Source organism: Benincasa hispida, chromosome 9 (genome assembly GCF_009727055.1).
Source record: "Benincasa hispida cultivar B227 chromosome 9, ASM972705v1, whole genome shotgun sequence".
Classification (NCBI taxonomy): domain Eukaryota; kingdom Viridiplantae; phylum Streptophyta; class Magnoliopsida; order Cucurbitales; family Cucurbitaceae; genus Benincasa; species Benincasa hispida.
In genome coordinates this window covers 11,720,116-11,736,050 of record NC_052357.1, presented here as the reverse complement: position 1 = coordinate 11,736,050, position 15,935 = coordinate 11,720,116, and the positions used below count along the sequence as shown (strand labels likewise).

The window sequence follows — 15,935 nt, the reverse complement described above, 5'->3', positions numbered from 1 at the left end:
ACATTTCTTCAATCAATCTACACTGTAAATTTCATTAGAATTCCGTCCTAAATTTATTAATGTAATTGTAATTCCTTTTGGGTGTAAATTAGTATTAGGATTGCTGACTGTGCAGGTTAGAACACAAAATTCCCGCCACGTACGATTTAGAGAATCAAAGCCCATTCCTCTATAAAACCCTATTAATCAAAACACCCTTTTCAGTTTCCACCATAACCAAAGCAATTCTCAGAGTCCGAGAGAACACTTCTTCCCCAACTTTTCCCTTTTCAATTCCTTCTTCCAAGCCAAAAAGAATGAAGAGAAATTCAATGGAAGAAGTCGAAGCAGAAGAAACCGCGTTAGTCACTAGTTCTTTTTCTTCTTTCAACCATGGAATCCAATGGGAACGAAGCCAGCTCATCGGAAAAGGAAGCTTCGGATCGGTTTTCTTGGCTTCTCTCAAGCCACATATCTCTAAATACAGCATTTTCCCTCCAATAATGGCTGTTAAATCCGCCGAAGTTTCCGTCTCCGGAACCCTACAGAAGGAGAAGCAGAATTACGACAACTTGAAAGGATGCAATTCACTGATCCAATGCTTCGGCGAAGAGATTACTACTGACCGTAACGGTCAGATGATCTATAATTTGCTGCTTGAGTTTGCCCCTGGAGGAACCCTAGCTCAGCATATCAAAAACACAGGTAATTAATCAATCCATTATACTCTACAATTTAACAATTAATATTATAATTTCAATTCTTATTTCTTAATTAATCCTTTTATTTCTTTTTTTACCCTTAACCCTAAACTTTGTTCAGAATTAAATTAGGTTATATACTAATCTTTTGCCTCTTCTTTAAAATTTTATTGGTCAATTACATTTATGTAGCCTTATCATTGGTAATTTGATACTAATTATATATATGTTTAGAAAGATATGGACCGAATTATCCTAATTAGATTGGCACAATCTTAGTCTTTCCATCATATTCCACTTCTCTTCATGGATATTCAATCAGAGAAGGAGAAAGTCTATGAGTTACACAAAAAAAAAAAAAAAAAAACCCTTAAATTAAAAGCGGAGAAGGATTATAATCTTTAGAAGTTTTGATCTATAGGACCATCATCCTATAATTTGATACTAATTATTGATTTTCACTTAAATATAATCGTATAATTAATTTATTGGTGCTCTATTTTATGTAGGTGGAAAGGGGTTACCAGAGAATGAGGTTCGGAGTTACACAAAATCAATAATCAAAGGCTTAATTCACATGCACAAATCCCAATATATTCATTGTGATTTGAAGCCTGCAAATATCTTATTGGTACCAAGGAATACAAAAAAAGGTCGTCAATTCGTGGCAAAGATCGCCGATCTAGGGTTGGCGAGGAGAACAAGCAAGACAAAGGCAAACTATTATTTGGGAGGGACATTGTCCTACATGGCGCCGGAAACATTGATTGACAGCGTGCAAGAATCGCCGAGCGATATTTGGGCACTCGGGTGCCTCGTGTTCGAAATCTTGACCGGAAACCGCCCGTGGGGTGCAACGGACGAGGCCGGGATTGTGGAGCAAATGACGGAGAATCATCATGGAATGCCAAAGATTCCAGAAGGGGTATCGGTAGAGGCGAGTATGTTTTTGAAGAATTGTTTTGTGAGGAAGCCAAAATACAGGTTTACAGCGGAGATGTTGATGACTCTGCCGTTTATGACGGCGGCCAAAGATCAGAAACAAGATTTGGATTTCGTGACAACTCCAACATTTGTGACAAAGAGGCCTAGGCAGATTAAGAGACAAAGGATAATTCCAATTAAAGCTATGTGAATAATTAATTAAGTAAATAAGTAATTAGCATAGATGATGAAATTAGGTTGTGAAAGTTCCATTTGGTTCCACAATTGTTGGACTGTAAACATAGAGGCATACATATATATTGTAGCAATTATATATATATGATTAATATTAGACTCTTTTTTTTCTTCTCAAATATGAAAGGATTAGATGCATACTTTGAAAGCTGTAATGTTATATTTTAAAATAAAAACATAAGACTGACAAATTAATATAGTTAAATATACTGAATGCTAACCTAAGGAAACAAATTCCAAGGAGAAGAATGAAGAATTACCTAAATCTTCTTATGAAAATTACCCTAAATTACCTAGAACAATAGGAACCTGACACTTGGGAGTTCAAAGTAGCACATGGACTTTAAGGTTACACTCACTCAAGATATAACAGATGATTGCACATCCAACAAGTTTCAAACCTTCAATATATATATATAATTGAAAATTTTGAGGAAAAAACTTGTGTGTTAGTTGCAATTTTTTTTTAAAATATTCTTTTTTACTGTGTGCTAAATGAGGATACATGAGGTTAGGTGTAATCTAGACAATACTCTATTGTCATATAATTTTAAAAATATCATAGACCATATTAAAAATTACCTAAATAAAATTAGAAAACCATTTAATTTATTGAACCCTAATAAATTAGGGCCAATTTTGGAGAATCCAATAGGACGTAGAGAATACAGATTCTAAATTATATAATATTATAAAATACTAATTATACAAAAAAAGAAAAAAAGAAAAAGGGGTTGTTTTCAAATTTCTGTTTTGATTCCTACTGAACAGCCCTAAGTAATTGCAAAATAGAATCAGGAGATCAGTGCAAGTGAGATTCATACAACTAACTAAACGGCGTGGAAGTGGAACCCACACCTAAAACGCCCAATTCCCTTTCGCCGTCACAGCCTCTCTCTTCCACTGTTTCATCACTCTCTTTCTGGTAATGCTGAAATTCTCCTTCTTCTTCCTTTGATTTCCTCTTAATTCTTCCGTTTTCTCTTATCTCCTCGATGGTCCTGAATCGTATCGGTTTTTCTTTCTTTTAATCGGTTTTTCTTATCTTTGCTGGTGTTGCCTTGTTTCTACGAATTTGTAAGTTTCCCTCTCTTTTTCTAGCGCTCTTGCATTGCTTCGATTTGGTTTAATTTCTGGTTTTCATTTGTTTATATGTGTGAGGATTTTTTAGTTTCTTCATCTGAATTTCCTGCATTTTAATAATATTATGTGATTGTGCCGTGGTGTTTGTCTCATTAATGTTACTAATCGAATCGTATCTATTGATCGCATAGACCTGCATTCGATGATTTTGTAATTTTCTCTATAGTTGATTCGAGATAAGTTGACCGGACAAAGCATGTAAGTGGATCAGAGGCTGTTTTTGGTGATTAATCTGTGATTTGTTTTCGTCAAACATTGGCGTCTCTTTCCGTTTTTAATTAAATTTTCTTCTTTTCCTTTCGTGTAATGTGTTTATTTATGGAGATATTTAGAATGCATATATTGTTCAATTATTATAATCGTACGTTGGATTACTCATATAATCATTTTTTTTAATTATCAAATTTAGAGGATATTTGAGGTGCTGAGTTGAGTTCTAAAATTTGAGGTTAATAAATTAGAATTAGAAAGTTTGTGTTTGGTGTACAGAGTTGTAAAAATTGAGTTTTCTCGATAAATATGCAAAAGAAATAAAGATGAATTTCTCAATAAACGTACAAACTTTAATATTGAATACTATTGAAGTTGTTCACTATTGAAGTTATAGAATTGAATTATTTAACACCGATTTATGAAATCGGTGGCAAACACACTAAATAATTTACATTACCGAAGTTTATTCTTTTACAAAAAATTTCTTGATATTTTATGATCTAATGATCGGCTGTTTTATTTGTTATTCCCCTAGAATCTGTCTTTCTAATTCCTGCTGTTTAGGAATACACGATGGAAAATGACAATCTGAACCTACGAAATAATCTGTCTGATTTTATTTCTGACGATGAGAATGAAGAGTTTGGATGCCTTAGTACAATGATAAGTGATGCTAACTTCAATGGGCTCCATGAAGAATACAGTGCAACTGCTGGATTCCATCATTCCCAACTTCCAGATCCACAAGTCTCCTCTCATCCAAATTTTGCTGGTTCCTTTCCTGATTCAATTTCATATACTGATATTGATTGGTCATTTGATAGATCCCGCTTGGGTCTAAGCTCTCAAAATTGGTCTAACAGCATTTTCACGAATACCAAAAATAAGACAAATGCTTCATTTCATGTCAGAAGTCCAGAACTTGCCAGCATTTGTAGAGTCCCAGTGAGAAGTCAGGAAGCTGAAGGCCGACATTTGATTGGGTATGATAGAGAAACAAACAATCATAATCTGCAATCCTCAGAATGTGAGGATCAAATTGATCTTAACATTACTGCCATTTGCAGTGGATTCCAACCCCATTGTTTACAAGAACTTGATGCTGAGACTTTTGATGTTGGATGTCATACAAATACCACCACGGCTCTCAACAAGGCAGATAAGATCTCAGGCTTTAAAGACAATTTAGAGGATATTCCTAACCTTACAACCTTTCCTCAGAACCCTGTTGGAGTAAGATGTAGTAATTTTATTAACTTTAGTTTGAACCCATCATCCGTCTTTCAACCATCTATTATAGTTGGTGGGGATAACCCTTTTCCCACTCCAAGTAATGAAGATTGTTTGAGTCCTGATGTATTCCAGGGCAATGAGGATATCCTCAACTCACTTATAAATGCTGCTCCCTCTACTACAGAATCTATCAAAAGCCAAATTGGGATATCCTCACAAAGCTGGTTTACTGACTTAGAATCTTGCTTACTTAGAAGGAATCAAAATCACTGGCCTTCTGAAGAGAAATCTCATACTGATGCCAGGAACTTCTCATCTGAATATCCAACAAATGCTCCTTCTCTTGGGATATCTGCAACCATCTCTGTTCCAGATCAGTCGTGTAAGAGAGATTGATCCTTTAGTGGTAGTTTCATTTAGTTTAACATCTATAATGCTTATGAACCTTCTTTAACAATTTTAGCATCAAATGATTATCAAATTTGAGGTAGAACATGTTTCTTTGTTGCTTGCAGTTGAGTATAATCAATCTGCTGGTGCTGGCGCTTCTCAGCCTCCCCAAAACGTTGGCAATTCTCTCACTACTGGTACCACTTTTAGTGTCTTTATTACTCTACTTGACTTTAAATTAACAGTTTCATCAAGTTATGACAGAAGAAATGACTTTAAGCTTGACAAGTTTTAGGAAAACAAGATGCAAGTGAATGTAGGACAGCTGAAGAATGTGGTATGGCTAAAACACATCCTAATCCACCAGTGTTTGGTTCTTCCAATGTCAAGGCCCATAATGACATATCATTTCAAGCCCATCTTGCGCAGGTTCTATCTGCCTCTTTCTCACCTAATATATCTTCACATGTTCTAATTCAACCTCAGAAAACCAAAATTGATCCAAATCGGGTTTCCCAACAGATCAATAATGAGAGCATTCCACTCGTCTCTTCCAAGTTTGAAGATCTACAAGATCGTTCTTTCCGACGCTCAAGGACCTCACGTTGTTATATAAAATGCCGAGGTACTTCTGTATTATATATGCAAACGTATTCTCTTCTCCCATATTTTCTCATACTTGCATGTGGTAGCTTAAGAACAGTCACTTGAATTTAAAAAGTATAGCTAGTTGACTTCATACATTAGCTTTAACTTACTTTCCATAAGAAAACAAATTAAATGCGCAGTAAGATCCTCCTATCTTTTAAAGCATTGATGTCATAAAATTTAGAGTTTTTAGGTTAATGGATAATTTAAAAAGTAGAAAACCTTATTTTTAAATTCTTATATTGTCATTTCATCCCAAGTTAATATTGATTTTCATGTTGAATTTTGTAGACTGGAGTGAGTGTTAAAGTATTGAATCTAATTTACCTTCGACAAGTAAAGTTTTTCGGTTGATTAGTCATCCATTTTTAGAAGTTTTGTTTATGTTGGCACCGTCCAAGTAGCATGAGTACTAGATTTGTCATTTTTTGAGCAGAAAGAGATTCACCAAATTAGCGGAACAGAAACTCTAATTTCAATGGAGTATCTGCATAGGTGTCAAATACAATACATAAAATCAAATACGTGTTGAACAAATGACTTAGATAGTTTCAAATAGTTGTCATTTTTACGTTTTGGACACTTGATGGATTCACCCAGACACAGTGTATTGAAAACCAACCGACAAAACTGTAGAAAAAGCCATACCGAAAAGATTTTATATTAAGAACCAGACTATTATAAACTAATCAGAAATGAGAGATGGACAATTAAAAAACAGAAACAAATTAAAAAACGACATATAAAACGAAACAAAGAAACCATGACAATTGGGCTTATAAGAGAGAAACCCATAGAATCAGTAAGAGAGAGCACTGCACCTGTCTCATTGACAGTAAAGAAGCTTGGTTAACTGAAAAAATTTAACCTACTACTCCCTCCATTCATCATTTAACGTGCCGAATGATTTATAATTAGGATAAATATCAATTTATACTTCTAAATTTTGGAGTTTGAATCAATTTAAATCCTAGACTAATAATTGTATCAATTTAGACCTTAAATTTTGGCTTGTATCAATTTAAATCCTAAACTTTGAAGTATGTATCAATTTAAACCCTGAGTTTTTCTAAGTGTATCTAAATGAAACACAATGGAAAGTTTAAATTAATACAATTAAGAAATTTTAGAGTTTAAATTGATACGCTTATAAAAGTTCAGAATTTAAATTGATACAATTATTAGTTTAAGTTTTTGATACAATCCCCAATGTTCAAGGTTTAAATTGATATAATTATAAGTTTATAATTTAAAATAATACAGTTCCCAAATTTCAGGGGTATAAGTTGACACCTTATAATTTATTATTCATTTATTTTATGGATTTCGCATCATTCTTAAATGCTACTTTTATGACAAGTAATAAATGGAGTTAGCATGGAAAACCTTCCATATCACCGTAGTACTAGAAATTTTCATTTATTTTATGGATCTCGCATCATTCTTAAATGCTACTTTTATGACAAGTAATAAATGGAGTTAACATGGAAAACCTTCCATATCACCGTAGTACTAGAAATTTTCTCGAGTTACCTTCTCTAGCAAAGCTTTTTCTTTTTGTTAGTTAATTTTTTCCTATAATGGCTTGTCTCTTGTATGTGTCCAACCTTTGTTGAACTGCCAGACTAAAATTTTACACATCTATTAAAGAACATGGAAAAAGAAGTTAAAACTTTTATTCTTGTATTTTGTTTTGTGAGGTTAATTCTAAAATTTCAAATTCATTAAAAAAAGTAATGAAAACAATGGAGCCAAATTGAAAAATTGCTCTTGAAGACTGAAATGACACATAAATTACACAAATTCAACCAACATAGTACAAGAAGTAACCATAAGAATGCTGAAACCCACCCACGAAAATACTTAAAAACATAAAATACTAATAATCTTTGTGATACATTTAGCATGAATAGGAATACAATACTTAAGGAAATGGGTAACTATAAAATATATCTCCATATACATCGAGTGGTGATAATTAATTTGGTTTGCAGAGTTGGACCAAACTCCTAAATTAAGTGGACACAGATGCTACCTATGTAAGAGGGATCTTTCATTCAAACCAGAAGGCTCACTTGTCATTCCAAAAATTCTACCTACTGTGGCTGTACTGCCATGTAGCCATGTGTTTCACGGCCTCTGTTTGGAACGCATCACTCCTCAAAACCAAGCTGAAGATCCTCCTTGTATTCCCTGTGCTGTTGGCGAAACTTGATTTCTTCAAACCATTGGGTTAGTCACTCCACTCCTCACCTCTTATTTCTTTTCATTATGAAATTTTGCTACTTTTAATTTAGGCCAAAACAGAGAAGACTACGTTTCAAATTCTTTAACAAGAGTAACTTGAGATGGGCTTAACTTTGTATATAGTTAGGCAAAGACTTTTGATTATCTTAGGCCTACTTGCAACTTGAACATTTTGTAATTATTTTCCTATAGAATGATTTGCATAGTTGAAATAACTCTTACTTTAAGGAGTAAAATATGGAACTAGTCAATTTGAGTTGCCCAATATATGAACTCTCATCTCTTCCCCTAAATTCTATGTTTCTTCTTCAAAATTTAACCCCACTGTTAAAAGGGTCTTTTAATAACCAAAAAAATTTGCATTTATATGGAGGTAAGAGAAGCCATCTGTCAATTGTCCTCATCTAGTTCTATTCCATCATTGGGCTTGGGCTTTTTTAACATGGAAGATGAATATTTTTAGCTCACAATTAAGATTTAACACCATTAATCACAGTGGAATGGATAGAATAACTTTTACAACAAATATTGAATATGGACTTTTGAACTTTCGTCCTCTAAAAAATGGTATGTCGATTACCAATTGAACAATTAATTTATTTACTAGTCTAAGTTTGCCTGAGAAAATAAATTACAAAAAGCGCATGTGGTTTGTAATTTAATGACCAAATGTAATTTACAAATATGGCATAAGATGGTTACACAAAGCTTTAACGGAAGGAATAATTTTTTTCTAATTTAAAAATAACTTTTAAGTATTCCTCGAGGGATATTCGCTCGTAATTAGGAAATATTGGAAGTCGTGAGAAAGCAAAAGCAAAAACAATATTCCAACCAATTAAAAATGAAAAAATAAAAATAAAATAAAAGGGACCCACATCTAATAGATGACGACAAATATTAGCATCAAAACCTCCACCATAACGCTAAATCTGAACCGTCGGATTACAATCACGTGGTTTAGCTGTCGTTTTGTTCTGCAATTTATCTGCTTCTCTTCTCGATGAACGCAACCACAACAAACACCGAACCAAAATCCTTTAAACCGACTCAATCCACAAACTCCATTTGCTTCTCTCTTCCTATATGCGAAAATTCGAAGAGGATTCTTCATAGCGACGGTCCGGTGAAGCTCTTTCTAATGGAGCTCAATCATTCCGGCAAGATTGATAGGATTCTGGAAGGTTTTTCTCCGGCGTCGGCTCCTCGAATTCAGTGGAAATCTCGCCGGAGGTCAGGTAGTACTAGTTAATTACTCTCTCTTTCGAACTAATTAACTTCTCCGGCGGAACCTGCTTTCAATTTTTCGAAACTTTTGCGAAGTCGATGAAGATCGGAAAGTTGGAATTTCTCTTTTTGAAAGTGAACGAATCCGTTTAGGTTTTGAAATTATCGAATAATCTGAGACATTTCGTTACAAATTATGGAAGAGTTTCATGCCCTAACCAAGTAATTAACCAGGCTCTTCTGCTCTGATTTCTCATATTTTTGCTTTTGGATTCCTTTGATGATTTTTTTTTTCATGAATTAATAATTAGTCAGTTCCTACACAGCCATGGAATTTGAACTTCGCTCTTAAGTTATGTGTTGGTTTCTTCAAGATTTTTGTTCATTGCTTACTCGTGTGGGTTTCTGTTAATCGTTTCTCCAACCAAAAAGAAAAAAAAAAAAAAGAAAAAGAAAAAAGAAAAAAACGAAGGCTACTTTATTTATTTATTATTATTAATTTTATATATATTGTTAATTGCGTAGATTTTAGGTCCGGAAGAATTGATGATAATGATTAATTTAATTATTTTTGGGGCATACATTAATTTTTGCCTTTTTGGCTCTCATTTATAATTTAGGGTTAAAATTGGCTTAACAAACCCAAAGTGCACCCCACCCACCAGTAGAAGTTGACTTTTGTAAGCACTTTAATTTTCTTTTGCTCTCACGTATATTACACGAAAGGCCTTTATTGTCATCCTACGTGGATTGTTTTAATTAAAAAAGGAATTGTAAACTATTTCTTAGAACAACATCGGAAAAGGAATTTTCTCTTTCTTTCCTTATTTATGTTTTTTTTTAAGGGAACTTTTTGTAAAATTATTTTAAATGACAAAACTATTGAAAATATTTTTATATGTGATAGACCACTAATCTATTATGACACACATGCGATAGTCTGTAAAAAAAATTTATATTTGTAAATATTTTAGTTTATTTTTCTATATTTGAAAATAACTTCTTTTTTAAGAATATAATATTTTTCTTTTTTTTTTCAATATTATTATTGTTATATTTTTTCATAATTCAGCGTGTCTTCCACGTTACGAGGTTAATATTATTATTTTGCATAATAACGTTACGTGCTTTACTATGTTCACTTCTTTTTCAAAGAAATTTTCATGTAAGTAGAGATTGATCCTTGTATTAAAAATCATCTTTTAGTTCTTTTGAATTTCAAATATAATTAAAATAATTGATGAATTTTTTGGTACAGTTGTTGCCTAGAGCAGGTATTTAACCTTTTTAAGGGGAATATATTTATTGTAATTTAGCAATTTTAACCTTTTGGATTTTTTTTAATACATACCCTTTGTTTCTAGTTATGGACTACACTCTTTTTTAATTAAAAAAAAAAAAAAGTAAATATCAATTTATACCCCTAAATCTTGGGGTTTGTATTAATTTAAACCCTAGATTAATAATTATATAATTTAAACCTTGAATCTTGGGTTGTATCAATTTAAACCTTGAACTTTGAGATATATATCAATTTAAATTCCTAACTAATAATTGTATGAATTTAAACCCTGAACCTTCCTAAGTGTATCAATTTAAGTCCTTAACTTTCATAAATATATCAATTTAAACCTTGAACTTTCATAAGTGCATTCAAATAAAAGATATTTGATGGTTTAAATTGATACAATTAAGAAAATTCAGGGTTTAATTTGATAAAGTTTGGAGTTTAAATTGATATAATTATTAGTTTGGGGTTTATATTGATACGATCCCTAAAGTTTAAGATTTAAATTGATATAATTATAAATATAGGGTTTAAAATGATATAACTCCCAAAATTTAGAGATATAAATTGATATTTACCTTAAAAAATTGAACTTGTTCTCTTTTAGTTCAGGTACTCACCAAATTTTGTCTTTCCACTTTAAATAATCTTAAATATAGTTAAATCAGTACTTTATTGTTAAGTTTTTCTTATTTTTTTTTATTTTAAAAAAAGTCATATAATTTTTCACTTTCATCTATAAACTTAATATACATATTCACACGGTCTTTTTTTTGCATGGAAATTCATTATTATTATTTAAAATATTCAAAGTTAGCTTCAAAGTAGCATTATAAGGATTAATTTTTAAATTTATTAAAAGTATATGGATTAAATTCTAAAGTACAAGATCAAAATGGAAATTTTACCCATTTATTTAGTCCTGAATAATTTCAATATTAAAGGGTAGAAGACTTGCTGAATTTCTTAAATAGTTTACATATGCAGCACGCTAGCTTCTATATCTATCTCATGTTTGTGTTTCAACTTTTAAGTATAAAAATATAACCTGTTTTCTTGCTACAAATTTGCTCTGAGCTGATGATTCTTTTCAATTATTAGATTTTCTAACCCAGGAATTAATAAATATTTATATGAACGAAAACTGATATCAAATCAACATGTCAATTCAGAAAATATAATCCAAAACAATATTCCTTGTATCTATTGCCCTAATATGCGAATGGAAAGCATTTGTAATGGGTTTTAATTCCAAGTCCATGTGTTTGGATCGAGAGTTTTGGACGCAATTTGTAATTACAAACTCATTTGCATCTCACATTTTTCAACTCGACCCTCTTTCCTACCTTTTCATGCTTCACGATCCCATTCTTGTTCCGCCTTCGATGTCCCACACTTTACAATGCCCCTAGGATTTCCAATAATCCTAATTATATTAGCCTTCCAAACAGTCCCATAGGGTCTTTTTTCTTCGTTTTAGGACACAAAATCAAAAGAACTCAATGCTTGTGTAATTCAATCTGGTTGGATTTCTTTTCTTTTCTCACTTTTAAAATTTTAATTTGCCCTCTAGAAAAGTGATGATTCAGCCTTGATCAGGAATGAATTATTTGGATTGGTCATTTGGATGGTCAATTTCACAGTGAATCTTTAAAGGTAAAAAGATTTAACTTACAATCTCATTGGACATAGGATCCCTATTCCCTACTTGGATGCTTTTCTCTAATATCATGTTTGGTATTCGAATGATGGGACTCAACACCAACTGTATATATAAGTTTCAGTATTCTTAATTAGGCCCACATTCAGTTATTAATCATTAAAAATTTCTTATTGTCGTCTTCTTGACAATCAAGATTTGATGATTTGGAGTTTTGGGTATCAATTATAAAGTTGCCATCCCATCTTGCATTTTCATTTCATTTCACTTCTCATCATAATGTGAATTTGATGATTTATTATATTTGAAGAATTGCCTGTGACTTTATCTTGGAGTTGCCTTACTTTTCTCTTTTTCTCTTGTTGTTGTTGCTAGGTGACACTCTCTCTCTCAGTCATTCACTCTAAAGCTAATATCATTATTGGATCTTTGCTTTCAATATAATTTTCACTTTTCTGGTGGATGGATAGTCTGTTCACATTTTTTACAATTGGGTGGGTTATATTGAATTCAGTTAGGGGCTGTTTGGGGCACGAGTTAGAGATAATTTAATCTTATATTTAACAGATCAATTAATTTTTAAAAAGTTTGAATATGGCAAGTCCTATTAGACACGAAAGTAATAAAATTTAGAGACTTATTAGACATTTTTTAACTTCAAGAACTTATTCAATACAAAACTAGAATTTCGGTTTAGAGGGCTATAAGAGACATTTAAAAGTTCAAGTAGACCTGAATTTCAAAGTTCGGGGCTGAACTTTGTAAATTAACCTTATTTCTATATAGTATCTCAGATGCTATCCTAGGCTCCAAAGAGACACCGAGAATCTTTATTTATTGAACTTTTCTTTATTTTGTTGTCCCTCTAAATTGGTTGGAACTAGAATGGTATCTTCTTTCCAACAGCTAGCGGGAGGAATTTAGACAAGGTAACTGAAGATCATGATTCTGCTATTAAAACTTGCGACAAACAGGAAGAATCTCATGGAAATGACAAATTAGCTCAGGACACCAACACAGTCCTCCCCGAGCTATCGGAGCGTCGAAAGGCTCTGTTTGAGCCCTTAGAACCCGTGAAGAACATTAATGGCCGAAGACCATCAGCTGAATCCTTACTCCCTCCTCCCGATTTTGATGACACCATTTATCCACGAGGGTGGCTCATCGGGAAGAAGCGGAAACTCGTCAATGTCGACGTTGTCGAGAGCATGAGGAGGATTGCCGTTCAGGAAATGAATAGAAAGGTGCTGCAGTAATTTTACTATTACATCAATAATGTGGCCTCTATAAAAGATGTTTTCAACTGAAAGACAGTTGGTTTTAATTGTTGTTGTATAGGACCGGGAAATCAATGGTCTAAACGAGCAGCTCGACGAGGATGCTCGCTGCTTGGAGCATCTTCAACTTCAGCTTCTGCAAGAAAAGAGCAAAAGATCAGAAGTTGAAAGAGAAAATGCAATGCTGCATGATCAAATAAACATGCTAATGAGCATGCTAGACAATGAAGGAGCAGATGGTTCAGATGAACCCTAATAATATCATCATATATATATATATATATTCGTTTCTTTAATATTCTTTTTGTAGATTATTTGGTGTGGGGGATAGATTAAATTTCAATTAAATTATATATCCATGAATATACATGCATCCTAGTATTGTACTGTCATTATATTGGGATGAAAAAAAAAGTTGGGATAGATTAAATTTCAATTAAATTATATATCCATGAATATACATGCATCCTAGTATTGTATTGTCATTATATTGGGATGAAAAAAAAAAAAGTTTAGTGGGTATTAGATATGAATTTAGAATGTGAACTCTTAAGTCGACTGAATTTTTCCAGTTGAACTACCTGGTGGTGCAGTTGTTTTTACTGTTGATATATATCTCAGTTTGTTTACTTTATTTTATGTTATTTTGTAGTTGATTTTATATTTTTACGTTTTTTTTTAAAAACGTATACAATAAATTGAGGTTACAAAGAACAATGCTATATTTGTATTTCTTTTCATATATTATACTATCAGAAAAATGTACAAATAATGTTTCCATTTTGGTTGTAATTAGCTTTAGCATGTACAATAACTCCATAGGTTGGATTATAACAATTGGCCTAGTGTTTATTCTATCTTCAATTCTCTCAAAAATAATAATAATAATAATAATAATAATAATAATAAAATAAATTGGGTGCTTTTTCCCTTTTAGAGTATTGAAAATTTAGTTGTGTTATTTTTTTGGTTATTATTATTATTGATTATTTGAATTTCATCAATGGCATGAAGGGGGAAAGAAATGTCTGATATATATTACAATCTTTACGTACAAATTAATATAGCTCGACTGGGTTTGGAAAAAACAAAAAATTAATATGTTATAAAGTTGAAGATGTCATGAAAATTGAGGAGCACAATGGGAATAAAAATATAATAATATTTTTATATAATAATAATAAATAAATAAAAACTAAAATTAAAAAATAAAATAATTAAAACATAAAATAATCAAAATCATGAAATTTGATAAAATGGAAATTGGTGAAAGTGAAAATCTCCCTAATGTTTGTGTGTTTTTAAGATCCATCAAATGCTACTATTTATAAGTAGGATGTGGAATTACATGGATACCAAGCATGAATAACTACATGACACATGGACAACATGAATTGTGACACATGGTCTTTGGGATATTAAGTAATAGACATCTATTTTCTATTGTAATATTCATAATAGAAGAGCAAGGCACCGTAAGAATACGAATATCGAAAAAATATAATATAATACAATAAAATAAAATGTAATATAAAATAACTAAAATTGAAATTATAAAAATAGAAAATATGGGAAACTCTTTTAATTTCCCACCATTGTGCATACCTTTATAAAAACCACAAATCTTACTATTTATAGGTAATTTGACAACTAGGATGTGGCATTATATGGACACTAAGCATGTGTAGCCATAAGACACATGAACAACATGTACAAAGACACATGAGATAACGGGAGAATGCCATTTTGTCTTTTAGGACATTAAGTACGGACATCTATTTTATAATATTTATAATATAATAATTATAATTTTTTTTTTCACTTGTTATGGGTGATTTTGGACCAAGGGCACAAACGACATTTGACGAGAATATCAACAACAAAGATGAGAAGATAGCATGATTCGGTCAAGGGTGACAACTTAGGATCAAAATGGACCTAGGAGAAAGGTTGACTTGGGTCTTGGCCCAAGCTAATGTGCTCGATCTTGACCTCGATTGAGCCTCATCAAATACCTAATGGGGCATGCCTCACATGAAATGACTATTATAGGCCCAAAATATAACTAAAATGAGGTGCTCGGACTTGGCCTTGGCCAAGGCCAACCCTAGAAAATTGCCAAATAGGACATGCCCCCCGCAGGCTTTAGCCCAATTAAGTAAAAAGGTGAAACCTAAAACAACTCAGGAACCCTAAGGGAGGGTTTCTAGATCTACTACACATATAAATACATCAAAATAGCTCCAAAAGAAGTAAGTTCATTCTAATACTCAAACTTTCTACTTGCTACACGGTTACTGTTGGTGTCCTAGAACTCACAGTTCGTAAATTTTGTGTTAAACATTCTATTTATCAATAAAATATTATTGAGTATCTTATTCAATAAAGTTGTTGATTTTGCATTCTATTATGAAAATCCAATAAACATATCCATGGCTATAGTATGAATACTTAACTTTATGTGATAACATAAACAGGATCAAGTTAATAGTATATAGCCTAAATAGTCTATAAGTATATGGATGAAATTGGGTATCTCATCTTAGTAACACTATTAGATGCGGTCCATTTTGTGTAAGTAATACAGATGACATGAACCACAAATCATTCATGTAGAGACATGTGAGTGGAGGCATCCTATGCAATGAGTTTGCATATAGACTGACCACGAATAGTCACTTTTCTTTATAATGACCGTTTACTGTTAAAAACTGATTATATCATACTTAAGTAACCTAGGATAACTCGAT

At 32.1% G+C, this 15,935-nt stretch overlaps 4 protein-coding genes across 4 annotated transcripts; all 4 read left to right on the top strand.

The window, feature by feature from the left end:
* Positions 1-482: 482 nt before the first annotated feature.
* Positions 483-1,815, top strand: LOC120084538 (mitogen-activated protein kinase kinase kinase 17-like). Its single transcript, XM_039040332.1, has 2 exons — positions 483-684; positions 1,190-1,815. The coding sequence occupies exons 1-2, from the start codon at positions 483-485 to the stop codon at positions 1,813-1,815; spliced, it is 828 nt and encodes a 275-aa protein (XP_038896260.1).
* Positions 1,816-3,788: 1,973 nt separating this feature from the next.
* On the top strand, positions 3,789-5,133 carry LOC120084537. The gene is made up of 2 exons (XM_039040331.1): positions 3,789-4,830; positions 4,964-5,133. The coding sequence occupies exons 1-2, from the start codon at positions 3,789-3,791 to the stop codon at positions 5,131-5,133; spliced, it is 1,212 nt and encodes a 403-aa protein (XP_038896259.1).
* A 30-nt stretch (positions 5,134-5,163) lies between these two features.
* On the top strand, positions 5,164-7,981 carry LOC120085790. The gene is made up of 3 exons (XM_039041981.1): positions 5,164-5,267; positions 5,361-5,463; positions 7,481-7,981. Exons 1-3 carry the CDS (start codon positions 5,178-5,180, stop codon positions 7,699-7,701), a joined length of 414 nt encoding a protein of 137 aa, XP_038897909.1. The 5' UTR covers positions 5,164-5,177; the 3' UTR covers positions 7,702-7,981.
* Positions 7,982-8,718: 737 nt separating this feature from the next.
* Positions 8,719-13,812, top strand: LOC120085789 (protein HEADING DATE REPRESSOR 1). The gene is made up of 3 exons (XM_039041980.1): positions 8,719-8,971; positions 12,815-13,152; positions 13,247-13,812. Exons 1-3 carry the CDS (start codon positions 8,737-8,739, stop codon positions 13,439-13,441), a joined length of 768 nt encoding a protein of 255 aa, XP_038897908.1. The 5' UTR covers positions 8,719-8,736; the 3' UTR covers positions 13,442-13,812.
* The last annotated feature ends 2,123 nt before the right edge of the window (positions 13,813-15,935 follow it).

Coding starts and splice junctions, on each gene's coding strand:
- LOC120084538 (XM_039040332.1), top strand. CDS start 483: ATGGCTGTTAAATCCGCCGAAGTTTCCGTCTCCGGAACCCTACAGAAG. Junction 685..1,189: donor TCAGCATATCAAAAACACAG/GTAATTAATCAA, acceptor TATTTTATGTAG/GTGGAAAGGGGTTACCAGAG.
- LOC120084537 (XM_039040331.1), top strand. CDS start 3,789: ATGGAAAATGACAATCTGAACCTACGAAATAATCTGTCTGATTTTATT. Junction 4,831..4,963: donor CTCTGTTCCAGATCAGTCGT/GTAAGAGAGATT, acceptor TGTTGCTTGCAG/TTGAGTATAATCAATCTGCT.
- LOC120085790 (XM_039041981.1), top strand. CDS start 5,178: ATGGCTAAAACACATCCTAATCCACCAGTGTTTGGTTCTTCCAATGTC. Junction 5,268..5,360: donor TTCAAGCCCATCTTGCGCAG/GTTCTATCTGCC, acceptor GTTTCCCAACAG/ATCAATAATGAGAGCATTCC. Junction 5,464..7,480: donor TTGTTATATAAAATGCCGAG/GTACTTCTGTAT, acceptor TTTGGTTTGCAG/AGTTGGACCAAACTCCTAAA.
- LOC120085789 (XM_039041980.1), top strand. CDS start 8,737: ATGAACGCAACCACAACAAACACCGAACCAAAATCCTTTAAACCGACT. Junction 8,972..12,814: donor GAAATCTCGCCGGAGGTCAG/GTAGTACTAGTT, acceptor TCTTTCCAACAG/CTAGCGGGAGGAATTTAGAC. Junction 13,153..13,246: donor TTCAGGAAATGAATAGAAAG/GTGCTGCAGTAA, acceptor GTTGTTGTATAG/GACCGGGAAATCAATGGTCT.